Consider the following 23,722-nt stretch of genomic DNA (forward strand, 5'->3'; position numbering starts at 1 on the left):
AGGGTATGACTGGCCCAAGGTCAGTCTGAAGATCAGTTCTAATAGTGGGAGATCTCCAGCTACCACCTGGAGGTTGGCAAACATAAGTGTAGCTGAGTCAGGTGGAGGCAGAGCTTGGATGGGCCTGGGACAGACTGGTGGGCAAGCACCCCGCCAAACCCAAGGGAGAGTAGCCGGTGGAGGGGCAAGGAAAGATGGGGAGCTGGGAATGGTCTAGATGAGAAGGCAAGCTCCACCCACAAAAGGTGGGGAGGAAAGAGCCAGGGTCGGATAGATGAGCTACATGGGGCAAGGCAGGCTAACTGCCTTTAAAAGGGAGTGTCCAGAAACAGGCAGGAGAAGAAGGTGTTGGCCAGCTTAGATGGACACTAATGGCTGAGCACAACAAGTAGGAGGAACCAGATGACACAACCCACTCCCCTCTCATTATGAGGCTTGGGAAGCCTTCCTTGGAGCAGGGACAGAATAGTGGTGTCCCATCAAGTGCCGTCAGAGCAGGAGGAGCCTCTCATATATATATTTTGAAAACAGCTAAATCCATCTCTGCAGCTGCATGCTTTGGAAGCCATTGGAACAGGGCTTAGTAGAATTATCTCCCCTTCTTTCCCCTTTTTGGCCCTTTGGCCAGATCAGTAGGTATGGGATGGCCCACCCAACGGTTCTTTCATGGACTTTTGTGTTTAAACCTGCAGACTGGTGACATCTATTTAACTGGAGGAGTCAATGATTAAATCTAGGAATCATAGAATCATAGAGTTGGAAGGGACCACCAGGGCCATCAAGTCCAACCCCCTGCATAATGCAGGAAATTCACAACTATCTCCCCCCTCCACACCCCTAGTGACCAGAAGATGGCCAAGATGCCCTCCCTCTCATCATCTGCCTAAAGTCACAGAATCAGCATTGCTGACAGATGGCCATCTAACCTCTTCTTAAAAACCTCCAGGGAAGGAGAGCTTACCACCTCCCAAGGAAGCCTGTTCCACTGAGGAACTGCTCTAACTGTTAGAAAATTCTTCCTAATGTCTAGACGGAAACTCTTTTGATTTAATTTCAATCCGTTGGTTCTGGTCCGACCTTCTTAAGCAACAGAAAACAACTTGGCACCATCCTCTATATGACAGCCCTTCAAGTACTTGAACATGGTTATGATATCCCCTCTCAGTCTTCTCCTCTTCAGGCTAAACATACCCAGCTCCTTCAACCTTTCCTCATAGGACTTGGTCTCCAGACCCCTCACCATCTTTGTTGCCCTTCTCTGGACACGTTCCAGCTTGTCTACATCTTTCTTAAATTGTGGTGCCCAAAACTGAACACAGTACTCTAGTTGAGGTCTAACCAGAGCAGAGTAAATCTTCAATTGGGAGATTGTTGTAAATCAAAAGAGCAGGAATTGTGCATACAAAGTATAGGACTGAATTCTACATTTCCCCCCATGCATAATTAGGAGTGAAAGAATAATAATACTCAGAAACTTTTAAAAACATTTTTTTTCAAACAAATATTACAAAACATACAGACATACAAACATATAAACATACACATTAGATTCATTACATTATAATGGAACACTCTATAACTTCCATTCTGTTATATCTTCTTTGAATATTATAATTGCATGTTCAATGGCATATTTCTTAAGTAAATTTTTAAGTTCTATTATTTTCACCAGTTAATAACGATATACACAATAAAAACTTTCCATTTTTCATGATAATCTGAGGTTGATATGTTATTCACTAAAGACGTTAATTTAGCCAATTGTTGCATATACTTCTACTTTATTTGTTCATTCAGTTACATCTGAGCAGTCTTCTGCTTCCCACTTTTTTGCATACTCAGAAATTTGATGAAACCAGAACACATTGATTTTTATAAGCAGCAAGAAAGAACAATGAAATAAATCATGATAGCAATCACACAGGCATAAGTTTCTACGTATCCCAGAAACCCCCCAGAATGAAGACAATGTTTTTCCTAAGACTGCTCCTTACTTCTTTGTTCCTCAGGCTGTATATGAAAGGATTGGCCATCGGAGTAAGGACTGTATACAAGAAAGAGAAAAACTTACTGAGATCTTTGAATTTCTCAGTTGTTGGCAAGACATAGACAAATATTAAGGATCCATAAAAAATGGAAACTACAGTGAGGTGGGAGGAACAGGTGGAAAACGCCTTTTGTCTTCTGGTGATGGAGGGGATTTTCAGGATTGTTATAATAATAAAAGCATAGGATGTCACAGTTATGAGAAATGTAGGCAGAATCCCTATCGAAGATGTTATAAAAGCTGCCATTTCAACCACTTGAGTGTCACTGCAGGAAAGTCGAACTATAGGGGTGAAATCACAGAAGAAGTGGTCAATTGTACATTGGTTACAAAAGTCAAGTCGTGACAACAAACATGTTAAGATGGTTATAAGCAGCGACCCAAATAGCCACGATACTGAAACAAGCAAGATACAAATTTTCCCATTCATAAGTGTGGCATAATGCAAAGGTTTACATATGGCTAGATAGCGATCGTATGACATGGCCGCCAAGAGGTAGCATTCGGTAGCTCCCAGAATAGAAAAGAAATGCATCTGGAGAACGCAGCCCCAAAGGGAAATGGTTTTGTCCCTTGTGATGAAACTGGCCAGCAATCTTGGTAATATTGTTGAAGTGTAGCAAGATTCCAAAAAGGAAAGATTTGCCAGAAAGAAGTACATTGGTGTATGGAGGTGATGTTCAACCATCACTAGGGCAACAATGAGAAGATTGCCTGACAGAGTCACAAGGTAGATCGCTAGAAATAATAAGAAAAGGAGAACATTCAAGTCCTCAACATTGCCAAACCCTAGGAGGACGAAATTGGTGACGGTTGTTCTGTTTTGCCATTCAGCGTTTTCTACACACTTCATCTGTAAATAACAAATCATGGAAAAGATTAAGAACTAAACCCCTCCCTTTCTTACTTTTTTCCATACACACTACTTATTCAATAAAGACATTTTTGGAACATGTAAAAAATTCTCGCATAACTGCATGCAAACAAATTGTCCAAATACTGCCTACATATCTGACTTTCCCTACGCTTTAAAGAGAATAAAACCGGCTTACAATTTCCTTCCCTTCCTCTCACCACAACAGACACCTGGTGAGGTAGGTGGGACTGAGAGAGTTCAGAGAGAACTCTGACTAGCCCAAGGTCATCCAGTTGGCTTCATATAGAGGAGTCTACCACTCATGTGGAAGTGTGAGAAATCGAACCCAATTCTCCAGATTAGAGTCCACTTGTTCTCCATATGAGTCCACTGCTCCTAACCACCACACAAGAACAAAACATTATCACTGACTAATATTCGTAATTCTTCCTGTTCATCTTCCTTCTTACTTGTATCTGTTTCTCCTTTTCTTTTCTTTTTTTTAAGATGCATGCTGGAATTTAAATTAGAAGTTCTTTGTGATGAGCTCCCCATCCTTGAGCTGGATCACATCAGGTTTTCAGCAGGGGAAACAAGGGGTACCTTTTCCAGGGAGGTGTGTGACACGTATTATGAGGTATGGATGGACAAATAGCCAGGTGGGAGAGGGCTACAACAAGAAAGGCAAATGGATGAGATCAGTGTGCCACTGAAAAAGACAGTAAGATCTACCCATATGTGTGTATGTGCTGTACTCACTGAATGTGCTACATAAATAATTAGGAGAGTCTGGTGGACAAGCTGGTTGTCAGGAGAACTTCTTTAACACTAATGCTTTTTCATTGTTGAATTTTGACAAAGGTCAGGAGAACACCAAAGGTTCTCTCAACCCAGGTATGCAAACCACTGGTTTAAACAATTGGACAACAAATTTAAACAACAAATTCTGCTGGCTTCTGACAGATTGCATCTATTTCTAGAAGATTTGTATCTTTTCATGCACCTTCTCAAAGGCCAAATAAAATCTCTGGTTTACCTGTTGATGGCTTTCTTCTGGTAGTATGAAAGTATGTTGAGTGCTGTGTCCTTCCATTCTTATTTATGCGTACACACATAAAGACAAACATAGCTCAATTACATCAGCCTTTTATTCTCAATAGGGGAAAAACATGTTCAGAAAAAAAAAATGACAACAGTAATTGTTCTCCCAATTGCATTTATCTGTTAAAAAAATTCTGTCCCAAGGGATCATGGGTAATATGGAACAGAGGTAAACTACAGACATTCTGAATTAACACTCTCTCTCTCTCTCTCTCTCTCTCTCTCTCTCTCTCTCTCTCTCTCTCTCCACTTCTTATTCAAACTAAATTAGACCTTTATAAAACTTATATTTATTAAATGGAGCCCCAAATCTCAGAAATACTGGCAGTCATAAATTGGTTTTTAGACCATTCCTTTTCAGTATGCAGATGGGGATTGCCATGACTGAATCTATATCCTTACTATATCTATATCAATGTCTATGACTATGGATTTCCAGGGATGCCCACACTACTGCAGGTTCAGACTGCCTCACCAGCTGTGAATATGCCACCAAATTATTGATTGATTGGATCACTACTCACTGAGCTATTCATCAGAGCTCACTAACTGGCCTCAAACAGCATGCACACACACCCAGCTTTCACACATTTGTGGTCTATTACACAGGCCAATGGTGCTGCTGCACAATTATTTTCTCTGCAACCAAATTGAAACCTAGGACAAATGACTTCCAAAATTAATTATTTTTAGAGTCGATCCTACCTTTTTAATTTTTCAGTTAAAGATTTAGATGATGAAGAAGAAGAGTTGGTTTTATACCCCGCTTTTCTCTACCTTTAAGGAGTCTCAAAGTGGCTTACAGTCGCCTTCCCTTCCCCTCCTCACAACAGGCACCATGTGAGGTACATGGGGCTGAGAGAGTTCTGAGAGAATTGTGACAAGCCCATAGTAACCAAGCAGGCTTCATGTGGAGGAGTGGGGAAACAAGCCCTTTTCATCAGATTAGAGGTCATAACTCATGTGGAGGAGTGGGGAATCAAACCTGATTCTTCAGATTAGAGTCCATCACTCTTAACCACTATACCATGCAGTCAGCATGGTTCTTCTGCATGACTTTCCAAAGGAGCTCAGTGTGTTCTTTTTTCGCTTTTTTAGTGTTAGGGGGATGGTGTTCTAAGATGGTGTTCTAAGTGCTATATCACCAGCATTTGGATGCATTGGATTGCTATGGTGTTATAACGCTATTGCACTAATCTTAGAACATTTTTTAAAAGCCAAAAAAGAACACGCCACATAAAAAAGTGGGGGGAAAGGTAGTTCTCTTGGAAGTGCTCCAGACATTTTAAACAGTACACGGCAGCGATTAAGAAGCATAATTGAAAACAGTGCCACAATGAGCCCAGCAATGCAATCAAGGCCCCTTAATTCAGCAATTGATGATACCGTAGAAGGGACTAGGGAGACCAGATCTGATAAAATCATTGCTGCCCTCAACTGTATGCCTCAACTATACCCTCCCCCCTCGCTACATGGTCTATTGTGTTTAAACCTGCAGGCTGTTGACATCTTTTTAACTGGAGGAGTCAATGATTTAATCTAGGTCTTCAGGCATACAAAGGGCATAACTGAATTCTACATTCCCCCCCCCCATGCATAATTAGGTGTAAAAGAATAATAATACTCAGAAATGTTTTTAAACATTTTAAAAAAATTCAAACAAATATTACAAAACACAGACATGCAAACATAAAAACACATCAGACTCTTACATTATAATTAACCTACTCAATAACTTCCATTCTGATTTATCTTTTTAAATATTATAATTGCATATTTAATGGCATATTTCTGTATATGTGCTGCCGAAGCGAGCACTCAATGGCATATTTCTTATTTAAACTTTTATGTTCTATTATTTTATTAGTTAACAACTATATACTCAAGAAGTACTTTCAATTTTTCATAAAAATCAGAGGTTGACGTAAATTCACCAAAGACGTTAACTTAGCCATAGTTGCAGATACTTATACTTTATTTGTCCATTCAGTTACATCTTGATAGTTTTCAGCTTTCCACTTTCTTGAAAACTCAGAAATTTGATGAAACCAGAACAGATAGATTTTTATAAGCAGCAAGAACAATTTAAAAATAATCATTATATTAATCATACAGGTGTAAGTTTCTTCGTATCTCAGAAAATTCCCAGAACTGATACAATATATTTCCTAAGACTGCTCCTTACTTCCTTGTTCCTCAGGCTATATATGAAAGGATTGGCCATCGGAGTGAGGACTGTATACAAAAAAGAGAAGACCTTACTGAGATCTTTGAATTTCTCAGTTGTTGGCAAGACATAGACAAACATTAAGGATCCATAAAAAATGGAAACTACAGTGAGATGGGAGGAGCAGGTGGAAAATGCCTTTTGTCTTCCGGTGATGGAGGGGATTTTCAGGATTGTTAAGATAATAAATGCATAGGATGTCACAGTTATGAGAAATGTAGGCAGAATCCCTATCGAAGATGTTATAAAAGCTGCCATTTCAACCACCCGAGTGTCACTGCAGGAAAGTCGAACTATAGGGGTGAAATCACAGAAGAAATGGTCAATTGTACATTGGTTGCAAAAGTTAAGTTGTGACAACAAACATGTTAAGATAGTTATAAGCAGCAACCCAATTATCCACGATACTGAAACAAGCAAGATACAAATTTTCTCATTCATAAGTGTGGCATAATGCAAAGGTTTACATATGGCAAGATAGCGATCATATGACATGGCCGCCAAGAGGCAACATTCGGTGGCTGCCAGAGTAGAAAAGAAATGCATCTGGAGAATGCAGCCCAGAAGAGAAATGGTTTTGTCCCTTGTGACAAAACTAGCCAGCATTCTTGGCAATATTGTTGAAGTGTAGCAAGACTCCAAAAAGGATAGATTTGCCAGAAAGAAGTACATAGGTGTATGGAGGTGATGTTCAACCATGACCAGGGCAACAATGAGAAGATTGCCTGACAGAGTCACAAGGTAGATCGCTAGAAATAATAAGAAAAGGAGAACATTCAAGTCCTCAACATTGCCAAACCCTAGGAGGACGAAATTGGTGACGGCTGTTCTGTTTTGCCACTCTGAGTTTTCCACACTCTGCATCTGTAAATAACAAATTATATACTGAGTACTGGAAAAGAGTAGGCATTAACCCCTTCCCTTTTCCACTGTTCCCCCCACCCCCCACACACATACTGTTATTCCTATAAAGACCTTTTTGGAACATTTAAAGATTCTCGCATAACTGCATTCAACCAAATTGACCAAATACTGCCTAAATATATTTTTTATACTAACAAAAAAATGGACAAAAATGCTGAATGCAAAATGAGAACTATGAAAGTCTCTTCTTGTTGTCCATGTGCGTAGGAAAGAAAGACTGGAGTATGTGTGTGAAAAGCAAGAATAATCAACCCCCCTCCCCCCCCAAAAAATATTGGGGACAACAAATAATTTATAGAACAAAAAGCAACCAAGACATAGTGGTGAAGAAGAAGAGGAGGAGGAGGTAGCTAAATTTGTGCAATAGCCAAAACAGGTAGCCAAATTTTGTGCAACAGCATATAACGTTCGACCCCTAACGTTGGGCAATTGCAATTAGATTAAAGCATGATTTGGTCAGTTTAGGTATGAAAACCACTGGTTTAAGCAATTGCACAACAAATTTAAACAACAAATTCTACTGGTGTCTGACAGTGTGTATCTACAGTATTTCCAGAAGATGTGTATCTTTTCATGCACCTTCCTAAAGGCCAAATAAAATCTCTCTGGTTTACCTGTTGATGGGTTTCTTCTGGTAGCATGAAATTACGTTGATTGCTGTGTGCTTCCATTGTTATTTATGCGGACACGCACAAAGACAAACACAGCTCAATTACATCAGCCTTTTATTCTCAGTAGAAAAAAAAAACATGTACAGATAAAGATTGTTCCCCCACGTGCATTTATCTGTAAAAAAACCCATTTCTGTCCCAAGGGATCATCGGTAATGTGGAGCAGATAAACTTCAGACATTTTGAATTAACAGATATTCTCTCCCTCTCTCTCTCTCTTTCAACTTCTTATTCAAACCATATCCCCGAGCTATAGGAAACAATTCAATCTTTATAAAACTTATATTTATGAAATGGAGACCCAAATCTCACAAATAGTAGAAGTCATAAATCTGTTTTAGACCATTCCATTTCAGTGTGCAGATGGGGACTGCCATGACCGAATCTATTTCCTTACTGAATCTATTATATCTATCTATTTCTATGTCTCTTTCGATGTCTATTTCCTGCACCTCACATATTTAATTATGAACACAGCTCCAGAGCACAGATCAAAAAATCCACACAATAGACCCAGTTGCACAAAGGGAAGATTTGTCAGTGAAAAGGGAAGATTTTTCTAGAAACCTGGAGAAACCCTAACTTTGCAGAATGATTAATTTTTTTTTTAAGATTTACTTGCAGACACAGAATAAGGACAGCCAGCACCATAAACTGGGATAATCCAGGGACAACTTTATTTTCATTGCTCAAGAGGGATCTACAGTGCACAAAGCCCCAACCCCCATTTCAGATCTAACTGCAGTACAGGCAATTGGTGGGATCCAGAAGAGTCAGGCTTCCTCTGTTTGTGTGTCCCTTATCTTACTGGTGAGGCCACCCTGTCTCCAAGCCCTTAGCCATCACATGTTCCTCCTTGCAAAGCTTTCTTTAGTGTTCAGGGGAGGTATGCCACGTCCATGAGGTCTATGGGTCAAGGATAATGGCACCCCTCAAGGGGCTCCTGTCCCAGGTCCATGAAGGCACCAAGGCCCCAGGCTTCTGGTCTGAGGATTACCCCTTCATCCTCCAAAAAGATGCCTCAGGGTGCTTACCTCAACTGTACCACTGAAGCAACATTTTCCCACATCTCTACGGCTCGCCACCTGTAGGCCACCAGGTAGGCAATAAAAAAAACTGACTTGTTGTCAATTTCACCAGAGGGGATTGTTTGAAGGGGGAGATGGAATGGCCTTCTTAGAAAAAGACATCCTTACAAGTAATAGAGCTCTTTGCTATATGAATTTTGTCAAAACATATAATGAGACCTCAGTGGGTCACCAGCTGAGCTCAAGGGCAGGATGTTAGGATGTTGTGTAACAGGGAATTGCACAATAATTTAGTGGGAAAAAATTCTGGATAGCACTCTTTTTTGACATGCTACTTCTCTGCATGCAGAGATATATGTTTGTTTTTTGTATGGTGGATCTTTTAGACATGAAAATACTCACATGTAAGCTAGTGTGCAATTCCAGTAATAGCGTTGCAATTAGGGCTGTGCATATCGATAAACCTGGACCAAAAATAAACCCAAAAAAGGCCTTTTCAGCTTCTTTCAGGTTTAATTTAACCAGAATATTAAAACTGGGAATAAAGCTGAAGCCGAATAGCCGATGGCCGAATCACCTGAATAGCTATTCAAATTTTTTCAGCTTTGGCTTTCCCCAGGCTTTTCCCTATGGGGATTTTTTGATGAGCTCTGGGGAAAGCATTTTGGAGGTAGAGTTCCCAAATGTTCAGGGTAGCTTCAAGGGTCTCTCCTTGCATGAAACCTGATATTTGGCGAAGATTGGGTTAGGGGGTCTAATTTTATGTGGTCCCGAAGTGGTCACCCCTTCCTCCATAGAAAAGCATTGTGAATGTGGTGACTCTATCTCAAAAAATGTCCCCCTGGGAGAATTTTAAAAGTACTTTTCATAGTCTGTAATGGCCACTTCCTCATCAAAGAATCGTGGGGAAACTCAGTTTCCCATGAATGCTTGCAATCGGCCTGCACAACTAAAGCCCATTGCAAGCATTCATGGGAAACTGAGTTTTCCCACAATTCTTTGGTGAGGAAGGGGCCATTACAAACTATGAAAAGTAAGTATTTTTTTTAATTCTCCCTGGGGGTTTTCGAGGTAGAGTCACAGTGTAGCTGCAATGTTTGATAAAGTTTTGTTCAGAGGGGTCCAATTTTATGGGGTCCCAAAGGGGATTCCTTCCTCCACCGAAAAGCATTGTAAACTTTACCATGTTTTTCTATGGAGGAGGAGGGTGAAAGCAGTTTTTATTTATAATGGTTTAACCCTTGGATGCTGACAGGACACAAGTGCCATTGTCTGAAAAGGTTACAAAAATCCATTAGCAGCCAGGAGCCAAAATGGCTGTATCTGAAATTATACCAAAAAACTGTTAGCAACTGGCTTCTTAAATGGATTATAAGGACAGTTTGAAAGGGGCCTAAATTATTTTCCTACCTCCATTTCACGGTCTCATATGGTGAATCTGGAAAGATTTCCGCATTGCTTCCTTGACTTCTTTGTTCCTCAAACTGTATATGAGTGGATTGACCAGAGGGGTGAGAAGTGTGTAGAACAGCGAGAACAATTTCTTCACCTCACTCAGTGAGCTGATGTTCGGTAATACATAAACAATCATCAAAGACCCATAAAAGCAGGACACCACAATGAGGTGGGAGGAGCAAGTGGAGAAGGCCTTTTGTTTCCCAACAGTGGATGGGATTTTTAAGATGCTCTTAATGATGCAAACATAAGATATTATAATTATGAATAGTGGGAGCAGAGTGCCTATGAAGGAGAATATCAGTAGAGTAATTTCCACTAAATAGGTATCATCGCAAGAGAGTCTTATCAATGGGATGAAATCGCAGAAGAAATGATTAATTTTGTTGTGTCCACAGAAAGACAACCGAGACACCAAAAACACTACAATACCAATTTTCACTGCTCCAAATATCCAGGAAGCAGCAATCAAGAGGATGCAAATTCTGTGGTTCATGAGCATTGCATAATGCAGTGGTCTGCATATTGCCAAATAACGGTCATAAGACATGACTGCTAGAAAGTAACATTCAGTGGCTGCAAGAAATGCAAAGAAATACAGTTGGGCAAAGCACCCATTTACAGAAATGCTGTGATTCCCACTTAGAAATCTGATCAGCATTCTCGGCATAATGGTTGAGCTGTAGCAGGTCTCCAAAACGGACAGATTCCCCAGGAAGAAGTACATGGGGGTGTGAAGGTGCTGATGAATGAGCACAAGAACAACAATGAGGATGTTCCCCACCATTGTTGCAAAGTAGATAGGTAGAAACAAGATAAAAAGTAGAATCTGTTGATCCTTGATATTGAAGTCTAGGAGGATGAATTCTTTAGGGGTTGTTTGGTTTCCTTCTTCCAAATTCATGTTCAGGTCCATCTGAAACAGAATATTATATCAGGAAAGTATTAGATTTTATATAATGCACACATAATTTTAATTTAAAACATTGAAAGATTAGCAATTGTGCAAGAGGTCTTGCATGGGTAGATCCAACCCTTTATCTGATAGGAGGTAGGAATAGGTTCGTTTGCATGCAGAAGGAGAGGAAGAAGAACTGTTTTCTCCAACCGGTCACTTAGTTGCCTGGTCAATGCATCTTTGAACATTCAATTGTTGTTTCAGGAAGAGATGCTATTCCTTTCAGGAAGAGATGCTATTCCTACTTTGACATTCTAGCTGTTTCACCTACACCTTATTACATTATTACTAAGGTTGCCAATCTCTATGTACTAGCTGGAGATCGCCTGCCATTACAACTGATCTCCAGCAGATAGAGATCAGTTCACCTGGAGAAAATGGCCTCTTTGGCAATTGGACTCTGTGGCATTGAAGTCCCTCTCCTCCCCAAACCCTGCCCTCCTCAATCTCTGCCCCAAAAACCTCCCGCCGTGGTAAAGAGGGACCTGGCAACCCTAATTATTACATTGACTTCAATAGGCTTAGAAGAGTGTAACCATGCTTATCGCTTCCATGATAATGAGCTATCCCATGCCCTGAATTCCATCACATCTTCCAGAGGAAAAAAATACATCTCTACAAGCCCTAGCTGCTAAACATAAATGATGCCAAACCATACCAAAAAACAATCAAATTTTAACAGGACATTAGTTTATTTCTAGTTTGCTTCAGATCAGACAAGAACATTACTAGTACTTTTGTAGGGCTCTTCCACCATTTCTATCTTTAGGTGAAGAGCTATATGTTTGAATTTCCCTATGCTTTTTATTTTTTTAAAGGTCCTCGCCATACATTGAAAAGTATGTCAAGATGAAGGCAAAGCTGGAGCTGCTTCCTTGATATATCCCCTCTGGGGGAGGAGGACTATTATCTGGAGAACCGTCCAACCACTGAAATGACACATCCCAGCATTAGAAGGATTTTAACTCTGTGTTCTGAACATTTCTGCTCTCAGAACTCGAGACAGTCTAAAGGAGACCAATTAGGCTTTGCTATTCATCGGAGCTCAGAACTCATGGCATCACTACGTTCCACTGCATCGGACAACATGGGCTCATGCTCTAATAAGTTTGCTGATCCTGATGGTGTCACACCAGTCTTTTCTTTGCCAAGGGCTAACACAGCAGCATCTGCTCTTGGGACAAAATGTGTGCCAGATAGAGAGTCTTCCCCCATCTCTCTCAGAGACGGAGGGAGGGAGAGAGAGAGAGAGAGAGAGAGAGAGAGAGAGAGAGAGAGAGAGAGATTGAATGGAGGGTGAGTTGCCCAAGTTCATGCTCATAGGTTTATAACAGAGTAGGATTAGAGACACTCTAAGTACCAGACAGGAGCCCCGTGGCGCAGAGTGTTAAGCTGCAGTACTGCAGTCAAAAGCTCTGCTCAAGACCTGAGTTCGATCTCGACGGAAGTCGGTTTAAGGTAGCCGGCTCAAGGTTGACTCAGCCTTCCATCCTTCCGAGGTTGGTCAAACGACTACCCAGCTTGCTGGGGGTAAAGGGGGTAAAGATGACTGGGGATGGCACTGGCAAACCACCCCGCAAACAAAGTCTGCCTTGGAAACGTCAGGATGTGATGTCACCCCATGGTTCAGGAATGACCCGGTGCTTGCACAGGGGACCTTTACCTTTACCTTAAGTACCAGACCATATTGTTTGCCTGGTTTGGAGCATCTTGAAATGGGAAGTGGGTAGTGCATTGCCTTGTACCTTTGTAATCCTACACTCTACATTGATTGCACTATGCTGACGAGAGCAGTGTCATATTGCTCATATTATCATTCAATTTTGCATTCCTAGACTGATTACATTATCCATTGGATGATTACATTTATTTTTGTTCTGTGCGCTATAATCTCTGTTAAATCTCAGTGATGAAGGCAAGCTGTAAAAAAATGAAAGAAAAGATTGATTAAGAAGTTTCAGTTGTGCTTACCTTATATCCTTGACATCCGGTGCTTTGTTTTGTCATTACTCCACAAAACGTTGGAGCAAAATGCTCACAAGAAGTGTATTGTTAGGGGTTATATAAGCAGCCTCGTCTGCTAACAACCCTGCAAATTCTCTGTGGGAAGCGAACATGGAGAAGACAACACCCAATTCTTGAGGGAGATTATCTGCTCACTGAGATTATTGAATGCAAGAGAGAGAGAGAAAAAAAATAAGACCGGCCTTTTCCAGTGGGCCTCTGAGTCAGATGGATGTGACAGCCATGGTCTGTTATTGGGAAATGATTGCCTTATCACCTCAAATAAGGACCCAAGACCACAGCATGGGTTTAACTTATTTATTTATAAAGCTGATCTATGTCATAATTATTAACTATGCAAACATATTTACAGGACGGGCTGCACTAGGCAGCCTAGCCTAACTATGGTTGCCTTTTATTTGTAGGGTTGCCAACCCCGGGTTGGGAAATACCTGGAGTTTTTTGGGGTGGAGTCTGAGGAGAGGGTTTGGGGATGGGAGGGACTTCAATGCCGTAGAGTCCAATTGCCAAAGTGGCCATTTTCTCCAGGTGAACTGATCTCTATCGTTCTGAATCTTCTTGAACTCCACTACTGGGATGTTGCCATTTTAGAGATGCAGAGCCTTCAGTTTACAAATACTGTGGAGGTAGGGTTGCCAACCTCCAGGTACTTAGTATTCAAAATCGGGCTCCAAGTACAAAATAGGAGAATGAGAAATCAAAGTTATGCACTTGTTGAAAGCTCAATAAAGCACATATAAGCAATATGCAAACAATTGTATTCAGAGGAAAAAGAACCTCACTGCAAAGGTATCCAAAGGATATAAATACTGAGCAAGGTAAGTTAATACACAATGAGAATACAAAAAAGTGTGTACAAGAATAAGTCAAGTTTACAATAATAGACTATCCAGAATGGTAAAGTCCAAAAGAGCATGGAATAAATATCAGACGCAATGGGCTTCCGGTAAAATCCCCATTTCAGAGCTTTCCTCAAGCTTCAAGAAGTACCATGTGCCAATATCACCAAAATTGGAGAGAGATGTCTATTCTGCCATTCTGTGTAAGAGGCTTTCGCGAATTAACAGAATTTGAGCAGTTAATATCTAAAAATGATTCGCACGTACTAGGGAAAAATTATAAGCTCCTCTTGAAATACGATACAGAAGAAGAACAAGTGAAAATAAATATGATAAAGTGGATGCAAAATTTTGGAGAAATGATCAATATGGACTTACGGGAAAAACTTTGTACTTCGGAAATGAAATACACTGTTTGCCAAGAAGTGAAAGAAAATTGGTATAAAACTTTTTACAGATGGTATTTGACTCCTAATATGCTTTCCCAGATGACTACTCCAGGGAAAAAAGGCGCATGCTGGAAATGTCAAGTGACAGACGGTTCCTACTTTCATGTTTGGTGGACATGTCCAAAATTACAACTATATTGGAAAAGAATTCATCGAGAACTACAGTTGATGTTAGATATGAAGTTTACATTCGATCCCAAATTTTATCTACTCAGTATAGTGCTGCCAAACTTGCCTTTGAAATCCCATGACGTTTTTAAATACGCAACAACCGCTGCCAGAACGGTGCTAGCAAGAACCTGGAAACAAACTCATACACCCGAAATAGAAGACTGGAAAGAAAAACTCCTGGAATATGCAAGTATGGCCAAAATGACTTTCGAATTAAATTTTAAATCCAGTGAATCTACTGAGCAATTTGAGGAGAAGTGGGCGTCTTTTTATATTTATATGAATTGTAGCTAATTTGAACGAAGTACGTTAATTTAAACATCCAAAATAAGCTAGGTACTATCTTTCTTACTTTAATTAATTGCTAAGCAAAATCTGGATTATCAGATAATAGAAATCAGCCTGACATAAGTAGAATAAACAAATGACATTCTGTAATTAAGTTTTATTCAGAAACTGTTTTATAATACTGTATTGTTTTTATAAATATAACGTTTACCCTTTCCCTTTTTTCCCCCTGTACCCTCTTAATTATATAAATAAAAACTATTAAAAAAAAGGACTGCTTTTTGTCAGAATGGCTCATTCCAGTCACAGCCTTTTTACAACAGTTTTGCAACATTTGCAGTGCAATCCTAAATAGGGGTAAAGTATTCTAAAGCCACTGACTTAATTGACTTAGAGGGCTGGAACTCTTCTTGGGACTGCAATGTTAGATTGTGGTTTTCAGGTAGAGACTAGTTGCAGCATTCTCCTCAAATGAACAGTAGGATGTGGTGATTGGCTACCAACTTGGAAGGCTTTAAGAGGGGAATGGACATGTTTACGGAGGATAGGGCTATCCATGGCTACAAGTCAAAATGAATACTAATCATGATGCATACCTATTCTCTCTAGTATCAGTGGAGCATGCCTATCATATTAGGTGCTGTAGAACACAGGCAGGATGCTACTGCAGTTGTCTTGTTTGTGGGCTTCCTAGAGGCACCAGGTTGGCAACTGTGTGAACAGACTGCTGGATTTGATGGGCCTTGGTCTGATCCAGAATAGCTGTTCTTATGTTCTTAGTAGTATCAGTCAATGTTTTCAGACTAAAGGGAATTTCCTGTGGTGTAAAGGAGTGTGACTTTCTTTAAAAAGCAAAACAAAACATGAATCAGCAATTATATAACAGCTTAGAGCTTTATGTACATGGAAGGAAATTCAATTAAGGCAGATCTATTGTGTCATACTGTTGCTATAGCAACTATCATGAAGACACAGTCATTGTGCCAAAATTATTGAGCTTCAGCAGTGTTATAGCAGTTTTGCAGAGGTATGAGGCAGCAATGTTCATATCAGTTTCAGGCTATCACTGTACTGTAATTGGCTCAATGAATCAGGAAGGAGCTAGGTCCCCCCAAAAAAATCTGGATTTTTTTTGGCACATTCTCAATTTTTGTCCCAGATTTGCTGGCCTGAAAATCAATAATTCCTAGCTAAGTGTCTGTAGGTGTTGTTGTTTTTAACTGCTCACACTACATACTATAATCTCTAAATACAGATCTAAGCCACCACTCCTAATGATAATACTGGGAAGAAGAAAAAAACTTAAATTACCCAGTTTATCTGAGGTCAAGATGCTTCCAAAGAGTTTCTCTAACTTGAAAGAAGGAATACAGTCAGACTAGCTTCTGGTTGAATACAGGTGTGTCTCCAAGAGTCTTGATGCTCTAACAATGATAACACAATCTTAAGAACACTTTGCTGGGAGTAAGTCCTATTGAGTAGTCTTGACTAGGATTCTGAATGGATCTGTTTTGGATAGCTCTTAAAGATAATTTTACAAAGTTAAAATTATCAAGATTTTTCTTATCAAAGTTAATTCAATGGCTTTTTGAAAGCTGTTCAGCAAACTGTAATCCTAATTATTTCATTGGTCACGCATGTATCTAATCATTCTTTCACAGAGCTCAGGCTGGAATACACCTGAAGTATCAAAGAGTACAATTTATCTTAAAAGGAAAAGGTAGTCCCCTGTGCAAGCACCAGGTCATTCCTGACCCATGGGGTGATGTCATGTCCCAACGTTTACTAGGCAGACTATGTTTATGGAGTGGTTTGCCAGTGCCTTCCCCAGTCACCTTCCCTTTACCCCCAGCAAGCTCGGAAGGATGGAAGGCTGAGTCATTGAGCCGGCTACCTGAAACTGACTCCCAACAGGATTGAACTCAGGTCATGAGCAGAGCTTTTGACTGCAGTACTGCAGCTTACCGCTCTGCGCCACGGGCACTTCACAATTTATCTTGCTTGTGTTTAAAAGATCACTGCTTAGGTTCATTCAATAGCTGTATACTCTTTTGAGAAGAGAGCCATCGTGGTGTAGTGGTTAAGGGAGGAGAACTCTAATCTGGAGAACCAGGTTCCCCATTCTACCACATGAAGCCTGCTGGGTGACCTTGGGTCAGTCACAGTTCTCTCAGAACTCTCTCACCCCATGCAGAGGCTGGCAATGGCAAACCACCTCTGAACATCTCTTGCCTTGAAAACCCTAAAGGATTGCCATAAGTCAGCTGTGGCTTGACGACACTTTTCACCACATTTTTACTTTTTACTTTTTCCCCAGATGCAGATCGCCACTTCTGAACAATGGAATCACACAGACATCTCAGGATTCATTCTGTTGGGATTTGGAGAGGTTGAAGAGTTCCAGATTCTTCTTTTTCTGGTGTTTGTAGTGATCTACATTCTCACCATGACAGGAAACATCCTCATTGTTACCTTGGTAGTATCAGATCAGCACCTTCACACTCCCATGTACTATTTCCTAGGGAATTTGTCCTTCTTGGAGGTCTGCTACAGCTCAACCATTCTGCCTAAGATGCTGGCAAGTTTTCTAACTGGGGACAAATCCATTTCTGTTTCAGGCTGTTTCACACAACTGTTTTGCTTTGGTTGCCTTGTCATTGTGGAATGCTACCTACTCTCGGTGATGTCTTTCGATAGGTATGTTGCAATATGTAAACCACTTCATTATGCAACTATTATGAAAGACAGGGTCATCCTGTACCTCCTAGGAGGATCTTGGCTATGTGCAGTATCCATATTAATTATTATTATATCAATGGTTTCTAAGTTATCATTTTGTGGCCCCCAAGAAATTGACCATTTCTTTTGTGATTTCAGCCCATTGCTTCAACTCTCCTGCAGTGACGCAAGCCACATCATATTATCCGCTCTCGTCTTTGGGTCATTCGATATCCTACCCCCATTCATATTGACCATCACTTCTTATGTATGCATAATTTCTGCCATCTTGAGAATTTCATCCACCAGTGGCAGAAAAAAGGCATTTGCCACTTGCTCCTCTCACCTCATAGTGGTCACCATTTTTTATGGAACACTAATGATTGTGTATATATTGCCAAACACCAGCACACTCAGAGATCTTAAAAAGGTGTTTTCGGTCCCATACACAGTTCTGACCCCCATGGTGAATCCCCTCATATACAGTCTGAGAAACAAAGAAATGAAGGAATCTTTGAAAAGGACTTTGGATAGATGCTTTTGTTTCAATGAAAACAAGAGACAGACACCGGTGTTACTAACAAGAGGATGAAGTGTTACAACTACAAGTGGGGCCCCCCACAAGACTTAGAGCCCAGCAGCAGTAGTGCCTGGGAGCAACTCCAAGCCCAGTGCAGGTCCCATAGTCCTCTGCTGTGCCGGTCAGGCCTGGATCAGCTCTCCAAGTTCTCTGCTGTGGCAGACAGGCCCACAGTGGCTCCCACATCTGCCATTCCTCAGAGTGGCCTTCTGCACTCATTTCAGATTTTCCTCCAAGGTTGCAGAAAAATCTGTTTAGCATTGGTGTAGCCCCAATTTGCAGATTTAGGTATCGACAGATGAGGACCACATGTCACTATTAGATATATAGATGGCAACTTTATGCCATTTCCCCCAGCTATTAATTTCTATTTCCATTTACAAAATACTTTACAACTTTTTACTCTTTTTCTGATGGCTTTTTACATATAAAATTTAGACTCAATCATTCTTAAATTTTATATTATTACCATGCAATCCTTTGAAAAGTTGTGTCAGTCTAAATCCATAAAACTAATGGGAGTAATGCTACAAAGGATAGCACTGTGTATTTTGTATTTTCCCTGCCACTCTGACTTCTTCTGATATTGCACTGGAAATCCACTAATAAAATCATTTTCTTCTGCATCATGCATAACAAACTGTGAGATACAGCTAGCACATACTATTGTTTGTACAGTCACCAATCTGCTATCAGTACTGATTTTAGTATTACTCTGTTTAATTAAAATTTTCTACTAAAATCCTCACAATCATTATGTGTTTCTTTCCCAGACTATATTTGAATCCTTTTCTGGTTGCATCCAAACACCATATAAAATACACAAACAACCTCTGTAAGTTTGTTCTTAATTCCAATGAAGTGTTCTCCTCCTTAATCATTTTTCATCCAGTACTGGGGAATCATTATGAATACATGCATACTACAAGCTTGGACTAATGCAATCCCTTTCTGCTACACTATTGGCACCCCAAATCAATCACATCTTCGATAAATACTGGACTGGATCCTGCCATCTCCTTCTGTAAAGTCTTCCTCCAACAGAGACTAACAGAAACTTCCTCCTTCACTGGAGAAAGAATTAAAGAGAGTCATAAGAATCAACCCATTGTTGTGGACTAGACTTCAAAAATGCTGCAAGAAATAACTTTGAAGACAACATTAATATTACAGGGAATGATTCTTTGCATGGCTACCACCCATTAGCAGTACATCCAAGGGTCCAGTTTGGCTTGGTTTGTAATTACAGTGGTGGCAAGTATATTCACTTGATTCATTCCATGCAGGAGAGCAGTGTTTATGGGAAAGGGGAGGTCAGGCAGAAATTCATGTAGTGAAGCTTCCCGATATGGAAATGCAAAGCGTGGGGGATGCCTTACCTGTTGGATTTTGGCCTACTGGGTTGTAACATTTAAATTTCAGCCCATATGTTATCTCTGTTTTAGAACAGTAAAATGTTATCCTCAAACACAAGAGCAGGGCAGAAATCTAAAGACTTGCTCCCATGACACATACTAGAAATCTATTTTGTTTGTTCTCTACTTTGTAGATCCTACAGAGTTTTCTCTCTCCGTGTTGACAGTCCTACCACATGTAGGACGATGTGTACTACACATTCCAGGAATGGCTGAGCATGCCTAGTGACACACACAGACTGCAATTCTAAGAACACTTTCCTTGACTTATGCTTACTCCCCATTGAATCAAAGGGGACATTCATTTCAGTAGACCTGTTTAGGATAGTTCCAGTAAAGGATCAGCTAGGTTGGTCCTTAATTATAGTTTCCCCCCCCCCACTCCTTTCAATGGGCTGGTAGCTTTTAAAAGGGGGGGGTCAGTTATACCGGACTTTGGTTGTCCTCCTAAAAAGGTTGTTTGTTTTCAGTTTAAATTAATAAACAAATATGTTTTCATCTATCATTTAATTAATTTGTTAAAGAACTTTTTGGCAGTTCTACAAATTCAAGATGCTAAATATTTAACTGGCTCTCTGAGTGAAACCAACTAAGCTAATACTATATATATAAAGAAAACCTACCTCTGCTTCCTCATTATCTTTTCTGCTGGGATTACAGGTCTGTCTAGTTGGGTCCTCAGAGTACTGTTTAATTTCCTTTCTCCTTGTTTCTACTGAGACACTGGCACCCTTGAATATAATAGCTCCAGATTAATCTTCTCTTCCTTAGTTCTCTTTCTGAATCCATAAACTATCATGCAAGAGGGTAACAGCCAATTGGTTGGATCCAACCAGCTTTTCCACTGGTGAAAAAGCCTGTGCTGAAGATTATGGGACCTACATAGATAGAACCTACTGTTCATATTTGACCTTTCATCAGTATAGGAACTCCTTCATGTTGGCATGCCTAAATACCTTACCATCTAGAGTTTTGCAGGGAATGTCTCTTAAGATACTATACTTCGATAGAGTATGTGACTGTGGTGCAGGTAGTCTAGACCTGTGACTTTTATGTGACTAGTCATGTGACTTTTAAATGTAACTATTTCTCTGAGGCTAGATTTTAAAAAAAAATCCTTTGCTTCAAAATATAGATCATATGGAGATGTGACCTCTTTTATTAGAAGGTAATAGTTGACCTAACACTCATTCGGTTGCAAAATGTTCTGCACTTGTGATTGATTTTCACATCCATTCAAATGTGGTCTAGATTTGTATATTTTAGTAATCTGCTTAAAACTAACAAGAAACAATATGAGGTAGAGAGAGATTAAAGCCATGTTGGATGGGAGATGTAATAAGAAGGGGAAATGGGCAGGTCTGAATAAAAAAGCTGTTTGGATCTCACCTATTAAGAAGACTGAAAACCATTCAATGCATGTTTGATTAATAGACAATATTTGTAATTCAAGTTGTTCACTGAACTGTTGGCAATGGCTCTTCAATACTTTCATCCCCATTTGTCGTCGTCATCTATACGTCTTCCTTCTGTAAGAATCTGAGGCACAGCCATAGCAGAGGTAGGAGAATGAGTAATGGGGAACTAGACCTTGTTGTTTATGACATTTTTGTTTATGACATTTTTGGCCCACCTTTCTCCCATAAAGGACTTATGGTGAATAACTGAAAGTGCCTGTGAGATTACATTCCAATTTGAACCTAAATACATCAATATTTTAAATTTTATATCCTAACTTCCATAGCAATAAATCTTGATTTCCATATTGTCATATTGGATAATGCTTGTGGCAGCTTGTTTGGGTTGGTGATAGCAAGTGGATCTGTGAGGATCCTGTGAAGCTCACATACAGTGCAGTCCTAAGGAGAGTTACAGCTTTCTTGGTTTAATAAAATCACTAGGCTTAGAAAGGTATAACTTTGTTTAAGATTCCACTGCATATGACCCTGTTCTAGCCACTCTTTCTCTAAGTCTTAACTTAGAGACTTAACTTAAGCATGTTTACTCAAAAGCAAGTCCCATTTCAATGGAACTTATTTTCTCAAAAGTCTTCAGATTGCAGCCTAAATTCCTTGGAGAAAAGGAAGTATAAAAATGTAATAAGAATCCTGAATGAGCAGAGGAAGCGTTTGGGTGGATTTGCAGATTTGGGGCATATTCAGTGAGTGCAAGGTTTGCTTGGGGATGTGGAATGGTATAGCACAGCATAGTATTCCATAGAAGCTAAGCTGGGTTGGTACATCAAGACTCTGCAGAGAAAGGCAGTGGCAAACCACCTCTGCTTAATCACTTGCCTTGAAAACCTCACCAGAAGTCACTATAAATCAGCTGTGACTTGATGGCACTTTACAGACATACAAGGTACGCTTAAGTATTATTGAATTTAGTGGGTCTCAATTATTTAATGGAACCAGTTGACCTTAGTGACGCAAGTTTGGACTTCTTTGAATGTTATCCATTAGCTTTCTGGATTGCACAATTGTGCCTCCTGGTTTGCAGTGAAATAAGAAGACTACCAAATGTCCTAACCTGGTTTGAATCTCGAAGTACTGGTGTGGAGTTGACATTTTTTGATGACAAAAACTATTCAGTTTGTAATTGCATGTTTGATATTCACAACATATATTTCCCCTGCAGATGCCTCAGCAAAACACCACAGATACAGAAAAGCAAACAAATATTACAGAGTTCATCCTTGTGGGGTTCGGGAATATCCAAGAACTTGAAACTCTTCTCTTCTTATGCTTCCTGGTTATCTACATGGTGACCTTGGCTGGGAACATTCTCATGGTTATACTTGTTGTAGCTGATAGGAATCTTCACACTCCAATGTATTTATTCCTTGGGAATTTTTCCTGCCTGGAAATCTTCTATAGTTCAACCATCCTGCCAAAGACTCTGGCCAGCCTTCTGACTGGGGACAGAAGCATTTCATTCAACTTCTGCCTTGTGCAGCATTACTTTTTTGCATCTCTGGGGGCAGTTGAGTGTTATCTCTTATCCGTGATGTCCTATGACCGGTACTTAGCTATATGCTGGCCCTTGCATTACACAAACCGTATGAATGGAAAATTCTGTGTACAGTTAGTTGGCAGTTCTTTTCTCAGTGGGTTTCTAGCTATTTCTATAACAATAATATTAGTGTCCAGGTTAGCTTTTTGTGGCCCCAATGAAATCAATCATTTCTTTTGTGATGTTTTTCCTCTCATCGAATTGTCTTGCAGTGATACCCATCTTTTGAAAATCTTCCTTTACCTTGTCGCTTCTGTTTTTACCCTTCCTCCATTTTTATTGATCCTCATATCATATGGTTGTATTATAACCACCATTATGAGAATCCCATCCACCAGTGGCAGGCAAAAGGCTTTTTCAACCTGCTCTTCTCATCTTATTGTGGTTACCATTTTTTATGGTACAATAACAATTGTTTATATATTGCCCAATACTGACACACTGAGAGACCTCAATAAAGTCTTATCTGTTTTTTATGCGGTATTGACTCCTATGATAAATCCACTTATCTACAGCCTGAGAAACCAAGAAGTAAAGAAGGCACTGAGGAGACAGATTGATCAGCTATTTGCAAAAACATAGTCCACAAAGTTCTGCCATGGTGAATTGAAGTCCTTAGACATGGTTAGTAGGATCTTTGTTGAATTCTGTATCACAAAATGTTGATAAAAGGCCCTTCTGTTTAAAAACAAAAACAAAACAATTTGCTTTAATGTATGAAAAAATCAGTTTGAGGTCACCAATACAAAATAATCTTTTGTGTGCAGAATAAGGTCTGTAAAAAAGTCAGCTGGTAAAAACAGAACTGTAGCATAGGAGATGTTGAGACATGGCCCTCCTGGGGGAGGTGGGGAATGACTGGTGTGAGTATGCATTATTGTAAGCAAATGAAAATGTGCTTATGAATCTTCCCCCAAATTCATGTAAGCTTTTTGCCTTATCCACCAACATGACATCA

The 23,722-nt window shown here is 39.9% G+C and overlaps 4 protein-coding genes across 4 annotated transcripts; 1 reads left to right on the forward strand and 3 right to left on the reverse strand.

Moving 5' to 3' along the window:
* Positions 1 to 1,934: 1,934 nt before the first annotated feature.
* Positions 1,935 to 2,900, reverse strand: LOC130490698 (olfactory receptor 6C74-like). The gene has a single exon (XM_056864508.1). The coding sequence runs from the start codon at positions 2,898 to 2,900 to the stop codon at positions 1,935 to 1,937; it is 966 nt and encodes a 321-aa protein (XP_056720486.1).
* A 3,238-nt stretch (positions 2,901 to 6,138) lies between these two features.
* Positions 6,139 to 7,095, reverse strand: LOC130490699 (olfactory receptor 6F1-like). The gene has a single exon (XM_056864509.1). The coding sequence runs from the start codon at positions 7,093 to 7,095 to the stop codon at positions 6,139 to 6,141; it is 957 nt and encodes a 318-aa protein (XP_056720487.1).
* A 3,176-nt stretch (positions 7,096 to 10,271) lies between these two features.
* LOC130490700 (olfactory receptor 11L1-like) lies at positions 10,272 to 11,213 on the reverse strand. Its single transcript, XM_056864510.1, has one exon. The coding sequence runs from the start codon at positions 11,211 to 11,213 to the stop codon at positions 10,272 to 10,274; it is 942 nt and encodes a 313-aa protein (XP_056720488.1).
* Positions 11,214 to 22,389: 11,176 nt separating this feature from the next.
* LOC130490701 (olfactory receptor 5B21-like) lies at positions 22,390 to 23,346 on the forward strand. Its single transcript, XM_056864512.1, has one exon. It carries the CDS (start codon positions 22,390 to 22,392, stop codon positions 23,344 to 23,346), a length of 957 nt encoding a protein of 318 aa, XP_056720490.1.
* The last annotated feature ends 376 nt before the right edge of the window (positions 23,347 to 23,722 follow it).

This window comes from Euleptes europaea, chromosome 18 (genome assembly GCF_029931775.1).
Source record: "Euleptes europaea isolate rEulEur1 chromosome 18, rEulEur1.hap1, whole genome shotgun sequence".
Lineage (NCBI taxonomy): Eukaryota > Metazoa > Chordata > Lepidosauria > Squamata > Sphaerodactylidae > Euleptes > Euleptes europaea.